This window comes from Acromyrmex echinatior, chromosome 18, assembly GCF_024713525.1.
Source record: "Acromyrmex echinatior isolate Ae372 chromosome 18, ASM2471352v2, whole genome shotgun sequence".
In the NCBI taxonomy this organism is placed as follows: Eukaryota; Metazoa; Arthropoda; class Insecta; order Hymenoptera; family Formicidae; genus Acromyrmex; species Acromyrmex echinatior.
In genome coordinates, this window is record NC_141869.1 from 1,325,951 (window position 1) to 1,347,983 (window position 22,033).

At 30.8% G+C, this 22,033-nt stretch overlaps 1 protein-coding gene across 3 annotated transcripts; it reads right to left on the reverse strand.

The window, feature by feature from the left end:
* Positions 1–610: 610 nt before the first annotated feature.
* Positions 611–21,505, reverse strand: LOC105152264 (uncharacterized). Of its 3 annotated transcripts, none has more exons than XM_087415502.1 (9): positions 20,552–21,505; positions 20,288–20,427; positions 13,586–13,791; positions 10,990–11,090; positions 10,261–10,412; positions 9,797–10,045; positions 8,724–9,216; positions 7,332–7,847; positions 611–6,326 (listed from the first exon to the last, which is right to left on the reverse strand). In XM_087415502.1, exons 3-9 carry the CDS (start codon positions 13,668–13,670, stop codon positions 5,889–5,891), a joined length of 2,034 nt encoding a protein of 677 aa, XP_087271628.1. In that variant the 5' UTR covers positions 13,671–13,791; positions 20,288–20,427; positions 20,552–21,505; the 3' UTR covers positions 611–5,888. The 3 variants fall into 3 exon arrangements, with proteins under 3 accessions (XP_087271628.1, XP_011064742.1, XP_011064743.1); XM_011066440.2 differs by having other exon boundaries at positions 20,495–21,505; XM_011066441.2 differs by having other exon boundaries at positions 20,288–21,505.
* Positions 21,506–22,033: the final 528 nt, after the last annotated feature.

Below are 22,033 nucleotides of genomic sequence, written 5' to 3' on the forward strand. Positions count from 1 at the left end.
TTTACAATATCATACGAAGACTTATTCCTCGTCGCTTTCTGTAAAGTCCATTCGCAAAGTCTAGTTTGGTATCTTATTGAAAATTCTTGTACAGGATCGGAATTAATCCCGAGTTTTCTCATCTTGCACTGGAAGTAATAATTTTGTCAATGAGTCAGACAATTATAAGCTATATATTTTAAAATCAAGTTACGAAATTAATTTAGTATACTTTAATATACAATTTTCGTCGCTTTTTTTGTTTTATTAAATGTTCTCCCACTAGTAATAATAATGTTAGTAATAGTACTATATCTTAATAACAATATGAATTTAATATTATATAATTAATGTATGGCTATACATATATATTTTTTTAAATCCAAATTGTTAAGTAAATAAATTTAAGCTTTATGCAAATAATTTGCTTATTTTTCGATGATTGCTCTAACAAAAAAATATGATTACGAATGTATATAGTTAATTTTTTAACTGTTATTTTAAAATCATTTTTAGGTATTGGAGACATCCCACCGTTCCAGAATATTGTTAATTATTAATTTATATGTATATTATAAACTTTTCTATGATAAAATACATGCAGATATATTACGAGATTATATTTAACAAGTTTTGATTTTTGTCGATTTAGATAATTTTTTTATCAAAATACCTTATGTTCTTTTATTAATGATATCGTGATTACATGAATTTAATTAAAAATGTGTGGATACAAAAAATTCGAGATAAGTCGAATGGATACCTTTATATTAGCGAGGTATTAATAATTAAAATTTTGGGAAAATGCAGAAAAAAAAATTGTTAAATTATATATAATAACAAATTTTTCAGAAAGCATACTTAGTTCTTTAAAATCTCGTTATTATCAAGTTTCGATTTATCTTGAACAGTTGGTACCCCGAGATACTTTTGTATTCATACATATAAAAAATTACAATGATGCATGTATTTTATTACTATTAAATATATTCCTTCGTAATCATCATTCCATAAGGAAATCATTTTATCTTTTTATTTTTAATAAGAGATGATTTGTAGTAATGTGTGGCAGAACATATAATTTCCTCGCAAATTTTGATATTATATTAAAAATGCAATAAAAATGTAATTAAGATGCTACCAAAATTATTTCTATCATAAGTGGTCTGAAAGATTTGGAATTCACATCCTTCTGTAATAAGACCGCTGGTGTTTGACGGATTGCTTAACTTTTTTTTGCGAATGGATCTTATGAATTTGACGTGGAATCAGAATACATCAAGTTCGCTTTTCTATGAAGATTTTTTTCTTCTTTGTATCGGAAACTAACCTTATCAACGTGGAGGGACCTTGATCAAATTATCGGGATAATTATCTTAAATGCGATGAAATTCTTGTCGTAAATGTATTAATGACTTTTTATCACGATATTAATAAGTTTTATAATATAATCGCAAGTTAATAATTAATAGTAAGTACGATCTAATTGTTGTTAATATTTTCATTCTACATTTATCAATATTTCATTAAACATTGGTTTAGAAAATTTGTGTTATCGTATGTATTTTCGACATTTTCGTATAATTACCTCATTACTAAATTTTATTGATTGTGGTCCTATAATATAATTCTTATTATATTTCGAACAACATTTTTTTTTATACATTGTAAATAATTATTGTATTATTAAAGGATTACAATAAAAGATAATATTAAAAAGCTATGCAATGTAATTGTTAATTATTTTATTGTCTTTCGCTAATCATAATGTAATATGATTTTAGCGAAATATAATAAAATAATTAAAGAAAAAAAGAGATATAAAATTAAAAAATAAATTTAAAACATACTTACCTGCAAAAACCGACTAAATTTATTAGTAACTCGTTTTTTTACTGGGGAATATACTTACAAAGAAAAGAGGATCGCCATTAAAAATTGGCGGGAGTGGTGGAGAAATCTTTTCAATTATATATCATTGCATGAGTCTAAATCAAATAATATGATATTAGGTCATTTAAAAAGTATCCGCGGTTTTTTGTTCAATTTTTGTTTTGAATGAAAAAACCGCGAATACTTTTTAAATGACCCAATAATTTACAATATTTAATATATAATATTTTATGAAATGATATACCTATATAATATTTTTCTGAATTTTTGATTTCTTTTATATTATTACAGATGCATTTTGCTCCTAAAATATAGGAACAGAGAATGGATAATAAACTAGCGCATTTAATAGCGCAAATAATGCGCAATAAATAACATTTTGTATAAAGTAATGTGCAATATTACAAAATGTACAATATTGCAATAGTACAAAATAAATGAAATTTTATAATAAATAATGTATGTAAAAGTTTTATTATTTTATATACAATATTTATTTATTATCATTTTTTAATTTGTCACAATTTTTGAGCATGAATTCAAAATTTAGAAAATAATGCGTTTAAAAAACTGGAGGGAATAGCTAAAACATGGCGTCACTCTGATTGTAGGCTCTCTAATTTCGAATAGTGCTAATTGGTTGTTTCAATGACGCATTCTTCTATTCCGTAGCCCTTTTCCGCACCGTGTGATTTCACCCTAAGGTTTTCGACTAATCGCATTGCTCGATTGATACGGTTACGGATGACCGAATCGAGCAACGTGATTGGTCTACCTACGTTATGTGTACGATTACTATTACGGAAAGTGGGTGTGTGAGATTAGCTTGCTGATTATTGATTGGTTACGCGCACGAAATAATAAAGAGATCAAACTTAAGCGGCCGGTCACAAAAAAAGTGAGCTTGAAATGGTGTAGGAAAACCCATGGAAAATTCGGCAGATGTATTATATAATAATATTGTGATCATTATTTTTAACATAACAGTTTAAAGCTTGAAGAATTATAAAATTGAAATAAATATATATTTCAGTTATATTTTAATTCATACTAGCAGACATATGAATATTAGCAAGCATATAATGTTAGCAAGAAAATTGAAAAAAAAAAGTTTATTTTATTAGGTATTGGAATTAATTCGTAGCGTTTTTTAATGAAAGAATGTTATTTATTTCACATGAGCATTAAAAAATACATTAATGAAAGTACTTCCCATCACTTGTAAAACGCTACGAATTAATTCCAACACCTAATAAAAACAATGTTTGATATTGTTTAGCATGCTAATAAAAATTAACAGGACACATTTAAGCAAAGAAAAAAAAATTACATTTCTTATACATAGAGAATAGAGAAGTGTACATAGAGAACAATAAGTTATTTCAAAATAATTTACATAACTTTGATTTCATGTGACTAATTTCATAAATATCTATACCTAAATTATAATTTAATGTTTTTTTAAAAAAAAATATTAAAAAATAATAATCTATAGTATTTGTTACTATAAAAACAGATATAACAATTTTAATTTATAATCAAAATATATATAATGTAATTATTTATTGATTATAAGCCTGTTCTTTTTAGTTGAACTTACACAGTTCAGCTTATCTTTTTTTCCAATATTGAGAGAAAAAAAGGACAGATAAGCAATGTAAGAAGTTCAATTAAAAAGAAAAGCCTTTAGAGCATCTTAATTATAGAAAACTTTCCATTTGATGATACAAGTCGATATATATACATATATATATACATACATTATAAATTGACAAATCAATTGTCCATACTTGTGGATAATAATTGATATAATAATATTTTGTTACGCCCACGCGGCCGATTTACGAAGTCTCTCGAACCGCCGAAATGAACAGCACGAATGTTAAGAAGAAGAACAAGAAGCGTTTATTAATGAAGAATACAGAACAGAACACCGCGAAAGATGTTAGATGGAGCAATCAAGAGATACGTCCGAACACGCCGACCGCTCAAATCTGGCGATTTTGTTATCAGACGAATGCCTAATGCTCGTCTCGGCAATGCGTGCTCTTCGCTATACTACAGGCGTCGGCAAAACACGGGCATAACAATATTATGTATATTTTAGCAATTTTTCTTTATTCATACAAATCAATGAATTAAACTTTTGATGTTTCGTATCATAAAAAAAATTTATATGTTATCATACTTTGCAAAAGTGGCATCTTCCCCCTATATATACGGGTAAGATGCCACTTCCTATGGGAAAAGATATCACAAACAATTAAATAATGTGATGCAATATAAACTTACATATTTTACTTATTGTATACATGTATATTATTATTGTTATATATGCATGTTCATCTATACTTATATCGTAATTTCGTGTAGTAAGTTAATATTATATTACTAAGATTAATTCATTTTTTTATTGTATTGTAAAAAAATATGCAATTATCAAGTACAGAACAACTGAAAAGAAATAATACCTATCTACAGCGCGGCGCTTATAGCACAAGTGGGAACATAACATTATTATATAATACATGAATAAATTCGGTATTCGATGCTCTTTAATTTTTGTTCATATAAAATTTTTTAATTTTGCAGAATTAATGAGTAGGATTGGGAGAAAGTTAAAAAATTTGATATTAAAAAAAATGAATACATCATTATATAGAGCACAAAATATCATAAAACTTCTGTATTAAACGTTTTTTTATATATATCACATAATTTCGAAGATATTAAAAATATTAAAAACGATAAAATTCTATTTTTCGAGGGAGTGCTTAACTCCCTAAACCTTGAGATACACTGATAAAAAAAATATGGATCTAATACTTTTTTATACTCTACAATATATCCAAAGCCCATCAAAATCGGTGAGGGACGACTCGTTAGCAGATAAAAATTATTATATTTTGCCAAAATATCATCAATGTTGCTCTCATATACTTATTGTTAGTTTAATACGTACTTCCGATGTAAACAAATTAATTAAATTAAACCTATCTTATGAAAAATATCATCTTTCTGTTATGGAGAAGTGCTTCAATTTATAGAATAAGACAATCGATCTTCAAATAAGGCAAGCGAATAGTATAAAAAATTGTAAATAGGGCTCTTTGTACATCATGTATAACAAAATGGAATTCTTTTCACGACAGCGTGATAGAATTATTGAAAATTAAAGAATTATTAACGAAAATTTCTGAAGCACTTGCCATATTTTACTGCTCAAGATATTGAATTCTTAAAAGAATATAAGACATGTACAGATCCCACAGCATATTATTATTTAAATATTTTGCGAGGTGAGAAAGAAATATTTTTTGGCGATATTTTATCTCTTTGAATCTTTGGAGTAAAAAATAATTTTAAAAATATTAAAAGATTAGATGAAAACGATATAAAACATTAAAATATTGCGAGCCATAAGAGCATTTTCTAAAACATTTGCGTGACCGTTTTCATAATATAATTAAATTAAATAATAATACAAAAGATTTTATTATTGCTACAGTATGTTACCCAAAATGGAAACTTTGTTGGGTATTTGAAAATCTAAAAGATAGTAAATTGCAGTTTATTAAAGTAATCAATTCTATTATTGAAACAATTATAAATAATGGAATCTCAATTGCTTCGACAAATATTAATAAATTGTATAGTAATAAAAAAGAGCAACAATTTTTTAGTTTTATGGACAATTCATGTATTTCTCTATCTCAAAGTAGAACATTTAGCCGAGATGGAATTGCTTCAATATTTATCATTCAGATGATGATGTTTCGCTTCAAAATCTTCATAAATATTCAAAAATTAAATTATTTCTTAAATATAATACATACTGCAATACCATCTTCTGCTCCCTTAAAACGTCTGTTTAGTTTCTAACTAAGATTTCTAACTAACGATTTCTGCAAGAAGCAAGCTCGTTATTGCAATTGTACTCGTACGAACAGGATTCCAATATCTTCAATTGTTTCCAATTGCCGCTTGGGAAAAGTAAAACCCCTGTACGCGTGACCTCACTGTTTCCCATTTTGTAAGAGCTTTTTGTCAGAGGATCCGATTCGCAAGCATTTAATTGTCAGGACGACTATTGTAACAACGGCTCCGATGAAGGACACGATACCGAAGACCGCCAGCACCGCGAACCAATTCTTGAATGTGCTGATTCTGCTGTCGCAATCGTAACTATCGGTGTCATTAAGATTGAGAGCCGACAGATTGACTGGTCTGAGGGAGATCGATTTGTATTTGTGCTTCGCAACGATAGAATTCCGCTCTTTCCTGATGAATCGATAGGATATAGCATAAGTGAATTCCTGCCCATTGTGGGACCCTTTGGCGCTGTAGTACTGGATCAATAGTTCGTTTCCGGTAGACATCAAAGGTATTTGGATATTGTTGATGTCCCAATGAGACGCATCACAATACGACCATATTAAGAAGCTGTTGTTTACCTGCAAAATTCATAAAATGTAACTGTTTCGTAGAAAAAAAAGGAAAAAATAGATAGAGAAAGAATAGAATTTTAATGTTTGAATCGAGTATGCAAAATTTTCGAATTCCTCTTTGTCATTTTTCCTTCATCAATTTTCATATCTTCAGTTATTAAAATTTATTTAAAATTAATAATTAAAATTTATGTACTCCCTGTAAACGAAGATTAAAAAATTCGACGAAGATAAAACCTCGCGGAATGAATCCTTATCGATTCGTGCACCCATAGAAAAGATTTCCGTATCTAAAGTAACTACTCTTTGATCTATCATAAAATAGAATCAATACAAGGACAATCATATTTCTTGTTATTAGAGGAAATTTTATTTTTTTTCAGAAAAAGATTAGGCTACGGTATTCGCATGTTTTTCATTATTTTAAAAACATGTGAGTACCATAGCCTAATCTTATACGTCTCATCGTTTATTTTATCATATGGATTCATCTGTACGTACTGAGGATAACTAAAAAGTTAGCCGAAACATGTATACAAATTACCAGTTAAATATGATAAATACAATTTAATAATATTGAAATTTATCGCGCACGTATTACAGCGCTAATTCCCTATTTAGCCAAATTTATTATAATAATATATTTTTTAACTTGTTAATTATATTTTTTATATCAGGAAATTATTATTATATTTTCATATTATTATTATATTTAAATTATTATTCGTTTATTTTAAACCTAAAATTGTATAATTTAAATTATGTGTGTTACTGTTGTCTCAAAATAATAAGGTAATTTTATTTAATTTAAGAGAGGAAAATACGAATTATTGATCCAATCTTAATATTGTTTTTTTTTTATTACATATAAGGTTGCGATAAAAGAATATTGTTTGAATATTTTTTTATACGTCAAGAGAATATTTTTTGTCTCGTTATCAGAAATCCTTTCTAAGAGAGCGAATTCCGAGAAGCCATTATAGAAATCAATTAAAAAATATGAGAGCTTACTTGCGCTCCGTTATAGACAGTGATTTCGTTGCTCGGACAAGAGTTTAAAGTGAAGTTTCGCCTCCCCGTCTCCGGTTTCTCGTGTTCGGGCTCATTTCTGAGAATCTTTATATAGATCGAAACCTTCTCAGTGGTTCTACCGAGGAACTTGTAAGTGCACAAAGTATCTGGGGGATACCAGCTCTGCGGGGATCTAATGTTCTCCCTGCTGTTCCGTGGCCGCCCGGTGCTCCTGTATGCGAATTCGCATCTCGTACGTCTCACCTCTCGTGAAACGCGTTCCTCTTGAAGGGTCACCTGGAAGCCATCGTGGGTCACGGTGCCGTCCTCGCGAGCGACGAACTCCAGGATCACGTTTTTCCCGCTCGAGTAAATGCGCGGGACTCGGCCGCTACCGCAGAACCTCGAGATCTCCAAGATCCTCCCGTTCACATTTTCCAGAAGTGCAAGATAGTCGCCGCTGCCGCATGTATTTGCCAACGATCGATTTTCCCTGAGATATTTGGGTTCCAGTGCCTTAATAAATTATACGGGATATTATTGATTTAGGTGAACAAATGTACTTGTTCAGAAATACTTTGATATAATTAAGTTTTGTTAAACGAAAACGTGGATCTCGTCATGTGTAATTATTTAAATCTTCATATTTTAATGGACAAAATAGTGTCAGTTTTATGTCAGAAGTCTGGTATTTGAAAATATTAATGAAATAATAGGATTTTGCTGTATATAGATTATCTTAAGGTTCCTATTCACTCACTGCCGTCTCAAATTATGACGTCAGAAGCGAGAAAATAAAAATTTTGCAAATTATATTTGAATAGAAATATTTTTCAATAAAACAACATTTGCAACTGATAGATTGTAAAATATATGAAAATTATCTTTTTGTTTGTATAATTAGGAAGAAATTAAATCATATTTATTTTGTTTTCGGTTATGCATAATTCATTTCCATATGTATGTTTATTGATTAATTAACAAAACAAAAAGAGAGTTTACGGTGTATTTTACAAGTCGATTTTATTTTATAAATTGTTTTATTAAAACATTTCCATATTAAAATATCTTGCAAGATTTTATATTATATATATTTTCTCATTTCTGACGTCACAATCTGAGATAGTAATGGTGAATGAACAGGAACCTTAAATAGCAATAAGAGTTCCATGATTATATATGTATACTTAATAATTAAAATAATATTTTAAAATAGTAATTGAAATCACTCTTTAAAATGCTAATAAAACACTTAAAGTAAGTAAAGCATTTCAACTGAAAAAAATGCATATGTGTTCTTTTAAGCAGAGCAATTATATTAGCAAATTAGCAAAAAGAATTCATTGATCTTCCACTAATGCGTTTTTCTTTAAGCTTAAACGAACTACATACCATCGCTCTATTGATCGTTTCGTTCGGTCTTTTAGAATCGCTATTGAAATAATGATTCGGAACGACCCCTCGATGGTTCTTTCTCGTTATCTTCGAACGCATTGATTTTATGCGAAACTTCGGCTCGTTTGTGTCAGACTTAAGCGGCAGTTCTTTGTAACGATATTGCTCTCCCCTGTACTGCTGTATCGCCTTTTTCTTGTAATGCCTGAGCCTCGCTAATTGTCCATTCGTTTCCGTGGTGTATTTCATCGCAGGAATCCGACTACTGTACTCGTTCCTCGACCAATCGTCCCTGATAATAGATTCATCCGCTTCGATGAAACTCTGACCCTTCGTGACCAACAATTCCTTTTCCCTGGAGTCGAAGGAGTCCTCGCAATTCTCCATCTGGCAGCTCTCCTGATCGGTGTAGTTCATCAAATCGAAAAGGTCCTCGGGCTGACCACCTATCCTGAAGCGACCAGCGTTCGACTCCAAGGCTATCCTACATCTGAGAATCGATCGAATTCGGCAATCACATGGAAAGAATGGTTCTGCTGAAGTATCTAAAAAGTAGCTAGATATAAGTTTGAAAATAATTTTGCTAATCTATCAAAATAATTATATAGTTCAAGCTGGTTGCTAGAATGTCAAAACTTTTTGCAACATCATTCATCATGCTTAAGTTTTTTACATAACTGCTTTGATGGCTCAACAAAATTATTTTTAGATCTATATAAATTTTTAGATACTTTAGTAAAGTCATTCTTTCCATGCAGCGCGATCCATGCGACGCAACAGTTAGTAATTTAGAACTTTGAAATTGAGATAATTTTATCTCTCTCGGCGTTTTATTCTCGGAAACATGTTTCAAACCAAATTAGCTCGATAAGTTTCGCCAGAAAATCGAGTTTGAACGACTCTACCCGTTCGATATTTAACGTATAATTAGTGATGAAGCGTAAGGAAGCAAAATTTGCAGCAAGCAGAGTTTGCTGGTTCGAAGAGAAGGTTTGTGTTATCTTGGTGAACTGTTCGTTCGAAACTTCGGCGAGTTTGAGCTTAATGGTCTCAAAGTCTATTGTGCGCACCTAATCCCACGTGGATAAACGCTGGGATAACCCGGCGAGGTCAGTCTGCAGGACCTGTGCTTGTTGTGAACGGTGCACTCCACAGGACACGTTGACGACGTGGACGTGGAATAGCCACGATGACGCTCGATCGCCAGGCGCATTGGCAGGACGGAGAATTGGGCGGAAAAAATGACCGGATTCGCCGAGGCGAATTGCTTGTCCGACATCAGGGTGATCGTTAGATCGGGACCGCGACGTAGAAATAGCCTGTGGAATCGCAAACGAGATTTTAGGTGCTTTCCAGCAAAATACATACAACACAGTGTAACACAGTAAATTCTTGTTGTTTGCCAAGGTTAAACAAAGATATTAAATGGTCAATACTGTGTTACACTTTAGCTCTTGTTGGAAAGCACCATTTATCTCAAATCCTGAGAGTCGATAGGATTCATACGATTTACGAAAAAGGAATAGATACATACCTCGTAGCATTTCCGCTCACACGGCCGCAATATCGACCTGTTATTTCGTCGTCAGAATCGTCAGCATTGTCTGAGAATTGAAAATATGCTCCTTCGCAACGGGCCTCTTTCAAAAAGCCTACCTGCAACCTCCTGACTTTCACTTCGATCACCTACAATAAATCCACATTTTATTTGATTATATTTTGATATTATTAATTGAACGTCTGTCTATTTTTTATTAATTATTATTTAAACGCCTTTTTCTTATAACAAATCCGGCATTCTTTTTCCAATGCTTTTATGCAATGTTTTTTCCACTACTCATTACTTTTTTATCAATAAAGATACATATATTTGCTTGGTCATTATGCTCTTTAATCTTTAGAGAAGAGAGTCTATTTTCAAAAATTTTACAATTTTTTCTTTGAATATGATTTGTTATATAATTCATTATTTTATTGTGTACTTTGTCTAAAAATACGTCATTGTTTCAGCATCACTATAGTGGCTTTCCCGTTCTGTAAAGATTAATGTTTTTCGTTTTGATTAAAAAAAAATTACAATATATTCATTATGAAAATTATAAACAATGAATTAGATGTCTAGTATTGTCGTAATGCAGCGTTTAAGAGTTAAAGTGCTCTAATTGTCTGTTTCTCTTTAACCTTTATTTGCTTATTTGTTGCATTTATCTTTTATTACCAAGTAATTCGTTAAATATAATCAAATGCAAATAATTGTGTTAACCTGCGGATCCTTGAGTGGCGCTCTGATTCGCACGATGCAACGACCCATTCTTCCTGTCCAGCGAATCCAGCCGACTGAATTTCTGATGGTACGGTTGCATCCTATTGTAATGTAAAAAATGTATCGTCCCAACGAAAAAAAATAACGCGCGCAGATACCTTGTATTTACAACAAAACAAGCGCAAGTGCGTAATGAAAAAAAAATTGTGAAAATCTCATCTGAAAAAACATGCACATTCCAAAATGCAGAATGCACCGATTAAATAGTTATATATTTCTCACTTTCTTTTATTTTACCACAGCATTTAAAAACGCGTTCGTGTAAACTGTATGCAATAATATAGAATAAATATCTGCAAATAATATATATTTCGAACAAAATAAAATTCGGATATTACGTTCGGCTACCCCAAATAATATTTCGTCCAAATAATATTACTTCCTATTTCTTTGGCCCTTCCGCCAAGATTCCCTGGAGATTTTACGAAATTGATTTCGCTAGGCAAATTATTTCACAGGAAAGGACGAGAAACGGTTATCGAAATACCGCCGGTATTCGCCGATGAAAACACGACCTTATTTATTTAACGACCCTCACCCTTCAACGGACTAATGAAATTACTCAGAGTTTACTGACTAATTAATTACCATAGATGTAAGCAATCTCGCTGAACTGAGGCGTCGTTTGCCAATATCGTGTTTCGTCCCGTGCTTCCCGACTCGGCTATATTTGTCACCTTAATTATATCATGCATGCACGCGTGCGTGTACACGCGTGGAACGTGTCTATGTTCGTGCAATGCCACTGTTCAACCGATTAATTGATACTGCTTAATAATATTCCCGTGAACATCTTTTATCTTTAAATTATGCCAAATATTTGATTAAATTTTAGTTACGTTATTAGAAATTAATTTTAAATAGAGCAAAAATTTAATTATTTTACGGTAAACGAACTTTAATAAATAAAATAAAATAGTAGTATATATTACATTTCGTTTATATAAATGTAATAAATTTTTTTCATGTATTTTTATATATCCTTCTATACCCTTGTTCTTTATGTAACTTGAAAAATGTACTGCACTCTTTTGCTTCTTAAGTATATATTTAGTACCTTTCATCGATGTTAGCAGCTAGTGCATGGTATAGAACCGCCACAGGCCGTCCGTATCACAGACGCGTGACAATGCATACGATTAATTACAGTAAGTATCCTCGGGCGGTATGCTTTTCTGCGTAATAATTTTCTCGTTACAAGGGATATGAATAGTCATCGACCAACGACTCTTTTGATATCAAATACAGGAAAAACATGTCAGATATTTTGTATTTTTACAAAATTGGAAAATTTGTTTTAATTTTAACACGTTTTGCGTGTCCCAAACGGTCCATTTAAATTTTCGTGTTAATTTAACACAAGATAAATATATTAGACAGTAATGCAAACATTAGATAAAAATTCACACAAAAAATATTTAAAAATTGTGGAAACATATTTCTTCGATGAAACTTTTAACATTTATAATTAAATTGATACGTACATTCATGTTTTATTTATTTATCTTAGGATTTATATTTTAAAATTACATTATTTTTATATTATTTGTTCAATTATTCATAAATTATGTTATTTTAATACTAAAAAATGTTAAATATCAATTAAAATATTTAAATAATATTTAAATAATATACAGTAATATTATAATAAATTGATATTCGAAAGTGCAGTTAAAAATTCGACAAAAAATTTTTAATGTGTATTTTTTCATTTATATATTTCGTTTTTTCATTTATATATTTATATATTTTATAGATATATTTCGGGAAATTAAATGTCATAGATATATGGTATTTACTTCCCCGAAATATTTCCCGAAAAATTTCCATGTAATCGTGATTTTTATATAAGTATTTGTTTCATTTGACCTAAGGACGAAACACGTTTAATCTCTTACTTGCACTCATCAGCAATTTTAACGGTAGCATTAAATACGTTGTCCCTCGATCTAGGCGAATGTTATTCCATTACAAAGGTGATCAACGTTCTTTCTCGATAGAGTTTCACCCTTCGCACTTCATTAAGCTACGCAATTTCATTCTCGTGGAGGCTTCTATCGAAATTGCAGTTTCTCTTCAATCGAATTATTTGCGAATTGCTCGAACAAATTTATCCCAATACAAACAATATAGTATATAAATTATTCAAAAAGAAAAAAATATAATATCTCTAAATATAATATATAATATCTATAAATATAATATTATAAAAAAAACCATATTTACATATTTAATTCTCCGTCTATAATTGGATCCTTTAACATAAATGATAAAACCTTTATGTTTGATAAAAATTGAAAGAGCAAAAATGAGAAAAAAATGAAAATTTATTTTAAAATGTATAACAATAAGGGAACCTGACTTCGTCCTTTATTTCGGAGAAATTTGAGAATATTTTGTGGCAAGAAAAGACCCAGATTGTAGACGAAAAGTTAAGAAAATTAAAATTACCTTGAAATAACTCGATAGTAACCATTAATAATATCTTGTTTGCGGCACTAATTAGCTAACATACTCAATTGCGTTATCAACGAACCTCTGATCTCCACGGAAGCCCATAAAGGATCATTGAGCGACAGGATCAGTAGTGAAAGCAGATACAAAGCAGTTTCCGATCTCATCTTCGCCGCTGTGTATTATGAGGCCACTTTGCGTGTCTGCGTTTTCAAACATTCGCATCTCTTCTCATCGCAGACTCTCACCAAGGCAACCAACTCGTAGAAGTCCAAGAGATAGGATTATCTGCGAAAAAGTCGCACTTATTTCACGACCATCTCCACGGTCATTAACTCGTTAAGTTATCTCTAAATATTAGATTAAACTTCATTAGTTTAGTAACAAAATGGATCTAAATTTAACACTCGCGTTGACACTAAAGACATTGGCTGACACCAAAGAGACTTGAGAGTTTGCAGTTTCGCGAAAAATTGATTTGATCTTTCCCCTTTTTTAATTCGCCTGCTCATTCAAGATTCTCTTGGCGTATGGGAGGAGACGAATGGCGTAAAAATAAAAGACGGGATAAAGTTGAAGGATGGTGGATAAGCGGAAAGTAGGAACGAGGGATATACATGTAAGCCTTGTAACTTTAGAAGACGCGACGAAAAATTTCAAAGTTGTTTGAGCCAGCTTGGGGAGAAAGAGAGAGAGAGAAAGAGAGACAAACCACGGCCAGTGATCCCTCTCGAAGAAATAGCATCGGTCTTTAAGAACTTTCCAAGATTCTTCTCTCTTTTTCTCCTCGGTGAGCAGCAGCGACCAAACTGTCCGTGGAAAAAAAGCAAAGGATAATCAGGTCTTTTTATCCTGGAGACCCGGAACACCGAGAAGTTCGGAATCCACCGACTATATATATATCTTCTTCTTCAAGCGGAAGTAATCGATTCTCGTTGAAATATATAAGTCGGAATGCACGAATGTCGAAGGACAAGAAAGGATTGCACGATAAATGAGACGCAACAAGTTGCTGACTTTAACTTCTTTACGATAATAAGAAAAATAAAATACGATTGTTTTTTGAAGATTATACTTCCCCTCGCGATTAAATAATCTTCTGCAATAATTTTGATTTGAATTTTTTTTAAATTAGTAAGATATAGGTATTCGCGTTTAACATTGTAATCATTTACGACAAAATCTGATAATATGTTGAAATATTTCGTGATACTAAGCAAACATTGAGAACGCTTAGTTACAAATAGCAAACTGTAACAGCTACACTGAGAAAAAAAATTTGTTCAACGAACTAAATTTAGTTGTTTGCAGATTTGGCTAACTCAACAAATTTTATTTAATCGAATTCAACCGTAGTCTGCTTAACATTAAACAGTTTGTTAAGCAGACTACGGTTAAATTTAATTAAATAAAATTTGTTGAATTAATCAAATCTGCAAACAACTAAATGTGTTTAACTAAATTAGTCGAACAAATTTTTTTTCTCAGTGTACGTGCAAATTATTTAACACGTTTTCTTTAATAAAAAATTTTTGATTGAGCGCTATTAATATTATCTTGTACAACGATTTCGCGAAATGGAGCGAAACGCGCAATAGTAATTCATTCGTGGAAAATAATTTTGAAATGAAACAAACAGAGAATATTACATTTTATCAGACGCATTCAAAGCGCTTCGTGACAACGGTTAGCGCTTCAATGATTATTTATGATGAACAGCATATTATATATTATACAGTGTCGTTGCCATTCGTGCATCTATTAATGCTCGAACGGGAAAACAGCAATCGTTCCGTGCATTACAATTATCCATTCAATTATCCTTCTAGGTGCACGCAATATAAAGAAACGTGATTATTAAAATATTAATATTTGGACTCCTCAAATTCAAAACAATAAATTAGTATGAAGATTATGTGAGTCAGCGCGGTAAACAGTGCGCAAACTAAATTAAAATTTTGTTACAAAAAACCTTGATTATACATAAATAAATTTCAAAATGTACGTTTTGGTTCAATTTTGAACCATCATCAGCGTGAACTTCTCATGACAATATTAAGAAACTAAATTATTATAATTTTGTGTATTGAATCAAACCGCATTGTTACATCCAATGTTTCTTTTCTGGTCACAATCGTGAGAGAAACAAGATTCATCCTTAGTACACTCAACCAGCTCCTAAGCTCGATGGAAAGGATTGCATGTATCTTAACTATAATTATTATAAAAATTATTGAAGTAATAAGCGTAGTTAAGCGTAGTTTTGCTATTAGTGTACCTATTATTCATCTCCAATTAATGTAATCAAATGAAAAGCAAATAATTAAAATTATGCATTATTTTCCTACAAGTCAATCATTAAAAAAAATATATAAAATTGTCACAAATAGAATTAAAATTAGAATTATCGTCAAACATTGACTAGATGACGAAAATGATATATATTATGTTAAAAGGTCATACAGGTCATATAGATAAACATTTAAACAGCACTTACATAAAATCAGAAATAATTAATCAAATCATTGTACATAAAGTATCATAAATAATTGACCAAATCGTTATAAATTTGATGTAAACCCTCTGTATCCGTTTTCAAATTTAATCCATTTTTTTTTACTTTTTATATGTATTATATCATTTCTAAAATGAGTTTTATTGTACATTCTTTCTGCATTCTCCAGAATCTTGACTTCATTCCAATTAAAATCATGATTGTGATTCTACAATGACAAAATATGTTGTTGTTCTTCTACGTATATGGTTAAAATGTTCTGATATTCTTGTTTTTAATTTCCTGCTAGTTTGTCCAAGAATACATCACAATCCTTACAATCAATTTTATACTGTATTCATTTTATTGGAGTCCGGCAGAGAGTCTTTATGTACTTAATAAACTGGTTTAATTTATTCATACTATAAATAGTTACTTTTTGTTATATATTGTTAAATGCGTTTTTAAATTGTTCAGAAATACCTTTAACATAAAGAAAGATAATTTGTGTTTGATTTTTGTCTGATTTATGATATCAGATGTTTTCTGTGTTTTTTGTTTTAAAGTTTTCTTATTGGTTAAACATTTAATTCTCTCTACCATCTCAAAGATGAACTGTATAGGATAGTCATTATTCAAAAGCACTATTAATGCAAGATTTTCTTGATGAAACTCTGGATGTGAAAAGAAACGCTTTCTGTGAGTCTTATATTATATTTATTATATAAAATTATGTGAGTCCTATTATTATATTTATTATATTGTATAAAAAAAAGAAACATTGGATGTAACAATGCGGTTTGATTCGATACATAAAATTATAATAATTTAGTTTCTTAATATTGTCATAAGAGATTCACACTAATGATGATTCAAAATTGAACCGAAACGTATGTTTAAAAATTTATTTATGTGTGATCAAAGTTTTTTGTAATAAAATAAAATAAATTTTAATTTAATTTGCGCGCTGACTCACATAGCCTTTATACTAATTTATTGTTTCGTGATTATTTCTTTCATGAACATTTAGCAATTACTAATTGACTATCGCGTACGAATCGGGTATAATATCTGTTTCCTCGATAAGATTACGAATCAATTGATTGGTTTATACATTTAGAAGAACTAAGAACAAGACCATATTAGAGAATTTTACAACAGTTGCAAAGCTGCTTTTTCTGCTGAACGCAGCCAATGATTCGTAATCTTATCGAGGAAACAAATATTATATCCAATTCGTACATGAAAGAATTTTCCTGAACTACTAATATTTAAATATTTAGCTAAATATAAATCTTTGAAAATAATTTTATTAGATTGTTAAAATAGGAAGGACACTCAAGCTAGTTGCTAAATTGTCAAAATTCTTTATAACATTGCTTATCACGTTTGAATTTTCTATACATAATTATTTTTATGATTTAACAAAATTATTTTCAGATTTGTTATTTAGTTAAATTTTTGTATTCTTAAGTAAATCGTTCTTTCCGTATATATTCGGAATAATAATAATAATCGAAGCTATATAGGATATTTATAAGTTATCATCTCATTATGATATTTACGAGCGATCCTTTTAAAGATGCTTGACATCGAATAGATTTTCCGTCGCGCTTTGAATATTCCGCATCTCAATGTAACTCGACCGTCATTCTGGATTCGCAAAATAATACACGAATCCGCGGATCAAGTAACATCAAGTCATAATACGTCAACTATTTATTAATACGGACATTTTGCGAGATTTGCGAGATGTATTATGCACGTAATTAGCCGTATTTTCATAAATGAGTGTTGTGACATGAGGATATAATAAGAGAAAACAGAAATGAGAGGAAAAGACTGGATGAGGAGCCATCGGATGGTGGCGAAACAACCATGGAATAAGTAATTTCTTGCTTTATATTTTATTACAATTATTTATAATTATCTCTCCTCCCCCTCCTCCCATAAACAGTAAAATTATTATTGAAGGTAATAAAGTAATGACATTTAATAAACATTTTATCGCGATATGAATAATTCTTTGTAAATAGGTTAGTTCAACAAATTGAAATTAGAATTTGCTACACTTAAAGAAAAAGATGTAATAATTGGTAGTAGATAAAATTATAAAGGTGATAGCTATACAAGTTTTATATGTAGAATTAATGTACATAGTTGAATAAACTATTTCATAATTGTTGTTACTATTGAATAGTCTATTTAACTATGCACATTAATTTATTCAATATATACGATGCTTCTACTTATTAAACTTGTGCAATTGTAAATTTTATAGTTGCCGTCACTATTATATTTTTCTCTGATGTCGCTAAAATATCGCAACTATGGAGTATCGTGTCTTCAATTAATTAATTAATTTTAATTATCAATTTTTATTTTTTTCCTCGCTTACAGGAAACATAATACATACTATGTTTCCTGAAATGCTTTGCAAACATACATATATATTAGGTGTTGGAATTAATTCGTAGCGTTTTTTAATGAAAGAATGTTATTTATTTCACATGAGCATTAAAAAATACATTAATGAAAGTACTTCCCATCACTTGTAAAACGCTACGAATTAATTCCAACACCTAATATATATTTTGGTCCATAGAGAGCATTAGACAAATAAATGCACGCTGTCGCGCGAGTCGGCCGAACGTTACATCGCGTTGCATGATGCACATATTTCTGATTCTCGATTTGGTCCGAATTTAGCGGCACACGCGCAAAAGCCATTTTCCACCGGAATGACACACACGGATCTGGTTATTTTGGGCAATTGTTAAGTGCTGTCGCAGCTACACCGAAAACACATTTACACGCTCGTGTCTCATCAAGCCATGATTCAGCAGGCTCTTATCTCGCTGCTTTGTCCTGCCCTAATAAATGTAAGGCCGCGCGAGCTAGGCATAATCAGTCTTATCCCCGTAATTACCTAAATCTCGGTATATTTATAACGGTGTTACCCGAGACACCGTTAATTTAGTATCTCGTGTATCGTCGCTACATCTCTCTTTCTTTTTTGTACGCTTTGCAACGTGATCCGTCGACGCTCTTTAATTTCCTATGTTTTCGATAATTAAATAAGTAAGCTTTCGCTAAGCGGATCAATTTTTCTAAAAGTTAGCATTATTTGAGGGTGCGGCGTCGCAATTGCATCAAGTTTTAATTGCAGATACTCAGAGGAACCCATTAAGCAATTTAATTCTACATTAAAAGGATTAAACTTTATTTGACGTTGAAATTATGGTCGTGATACGTTGAATGAGATTTTAAGCATGTATTATCATAAAAATATCAGAAATAATAGATATAATAAAAGCGTATTTATGAGAGCAGAAAGAGAGAGAGAGAGAGAGAGAGAGAAGTACAAATGTAATTTATAATCATGACAATCATACATAATTGAATTATTATATAATATGTGCATTTTTAACTCTCGCACATTTTACAATAAGTCATTATTTAAGCTTTAAGTCTGAAGCCGTGAGAAATTGATCACTCACAGCCGAATGTAAGAAGAATAATCGACTATCGGTTAATTTTTTACAATTTAAGACTTAGACTCAGTATGTTTGTAAAAATGACGAAAATTAATACGCGATGACCCATCATGTGTAGTAAAAAGCTCTAAAATGGCGTCTACGATGAGATTTTAAAGTAAATTTAACTTTAAGTTGTAAAAAGAATTGATCACAGTCGAATGTAAGAAGAACAATGATTGGTCAATTTCTTATGGTGTAAAACTTAAAAAAACTTAAGTTTTACGCTTTAAAATCTCATTATAGACGCTGCTTTAACCGACGTTTGACTTATTCTTCATCTTTTTCTAATGCTAGAATTGGAAAGAGATAAGAAATAAATTGAACCTCGATTAAGCATTGTGAGTTATGAAACTGAGACTTAAAGTTTATAGGTAATAATTTATTGTAAAAAGCTCATAACACACAATGTTTTTTCACGGTCTTTTATATATGAGTCACACAATATAAATGTATGTTTGTAAAAGTGACAAAAATTAACGCAGAACAATCCATCAGGATTGCTCTGTGTTAATTTTTGTCATTTTTACAAACATACATTTATATTGTGTGACTCTTATATATACTTCACTTTAGAAAGTATTTATAAAGTTGGGTATTTAAAAAAAAGGAAAAGATAAGGACTACATGCTAAGTGTTCCTGGTATTTCAAAGAAAAGAAATGTGCACAAAACTATAAATGACTCAATTATGTTTACTAACTAAGCGTTAAATTTACATACATTTGCAAGTGCATATACAAACGATTACGTACCTAATTTTAATCATGAAGTCTCTTACGATATTCTTTGTGCTTTCCTCGTCGGCGAGTGCCACGTGCCCCAGATTGGAGTACAGAACAAGAGCATCTTACGAATCGATCGAAATGAAATCTCGATCGGTTACTTCACAGATCTTACAAATAAAATAATAATTAATAAATGATTTAGTTCGATGACTAGATTTAATCGATATTCGATACTTGAGACGTAGGAAAATAAGTCGGTTGTCGTTATTGCTGGTGTCACGTGTCCCGTACCGTATCGCGCGACACCCGAATTCTCTCTGTCGCGGTGGAAAAGCTATTTCCACGAACGCTTCCAGCGCGACACGTAACGCTTTTTATCGGGGTAGGCACACGTGTCATGCGAGATTATTGGCCTTTGTGAGGAGGCTGACGAATGGTCCACCGCATATGGCGCGTCGCGCACGACTGAGGCCAGATTTCGGTCCAGTAGAATCACTAGAATCTCCCTCTGATCCGCGCTTCTCCCCCCGACCACCCCCGTCATGCCGTGCTCCTGATGCATTACGCAGAATCCACGCATCCCTCGGATATTGTTGAGAGACCCTCTCGCAATAATGTCTTTTATCTCCTGTAGAACATTTGTCACACACAGTTTAGATTTTATACAAATCTTGTACGGCTGAGAGACAACATTTTAAGAAATGCCTAAAAATTCTTTTATAATAACAACGTGATTGTTATTATTACAATATTACATTTGTGACATATAATAATTACAATATTATATTTGTGACATATGATTGATTCAATTTTTTTAAATTTTAGGATATGAAATTAGCTTTTGCGTAATGTGATCCGTAAATTAAATGAGATATAATTTGGCAAATCTTACACCTGATCTCATCCCGGATTTTCCTAACGGACAGACGACAGGAAGGATATACGAATATAACTGGCAACCAAACTTGAATGAAACTTTCTAGAAGATTGCTCCCGCGGGACTCGTGACGGAGTCTAATACGCTTTAAGAATATCACAAACGGAAATCGTGAAAGGGGCAATCTCAAAAGGTGCCATTTAATTCGAGGAAAATCTCTGCACTTTCGCCAAGGAATGTAGAAAAAAATTCATGTCTGCAATTTGTAAAAGTTCGCTTTAATTCGACCTCATATTTGCGATCCATTTTTTTATTTCCTTTTTCAAAAATGTAAATAAATATATAGAAGTTAATAAAAAAAAAATTCGAGGATTAATTTTGAAGATTGAAAAGATCAGAAAAGATGAAAAAAAGATTGGAAAAATTAGAAAATTTCATTCAAATTTGCCATAATTTCTTGAAACGCGTGTTGTTAAAAATTATTATTAATTTAAGATATTACATAGCTTGAAGACAACAAATAATTGCTTGCACTAAAATTATACAAGTTCACTTAAAAAATATTTAAATATTATCAAGACTCTTAATCGAATATAGCCTTCACTCATATTTTAAACCTTTCTCGTTTTATTTGCGCTTAATACTGAGTACATTTAAATTGATTATTTTAATTCGGTTTTTATTATAAAAAATATTTAAATATTATCAAGACTCTTAATCGAATATAGCCTTGTTTATTTATTTTTAAACTTTTCTCGTTTTATTTGCGCTTAATACTGACTACATTTAAATCGATTATTTTAATTCGGTTTTTGTTATAAAAAATATTTAAATATTATCAAGACTCTTAACCGAATATAGTGTTGTTCATTCATGCTTTAAACTTTTCTCGTTTT

Coding starts and splice junctions, on each gene's coding strand:
- LOC105152264 (XM_087415502.1), bottom strand. CDS start 13,670: ATGAGATCGGAAACTGCTTTGTATCTGCTTTCACTACTGATCCTGTCG. Junction 10,046..10,260: donor GTGAGCGGAAATGCTACGAG/GTATGTATCTAT, acceptor GCGATTCCACAG/GCTATTTCTACGTCGCGGTC. Junction 7,848..8,723: donor AAACGATCAATAGAGCGATG/GTATGTAGTTCG, acceptor TAATTTATTAAG/GCACTGGAACCCAAATATCT.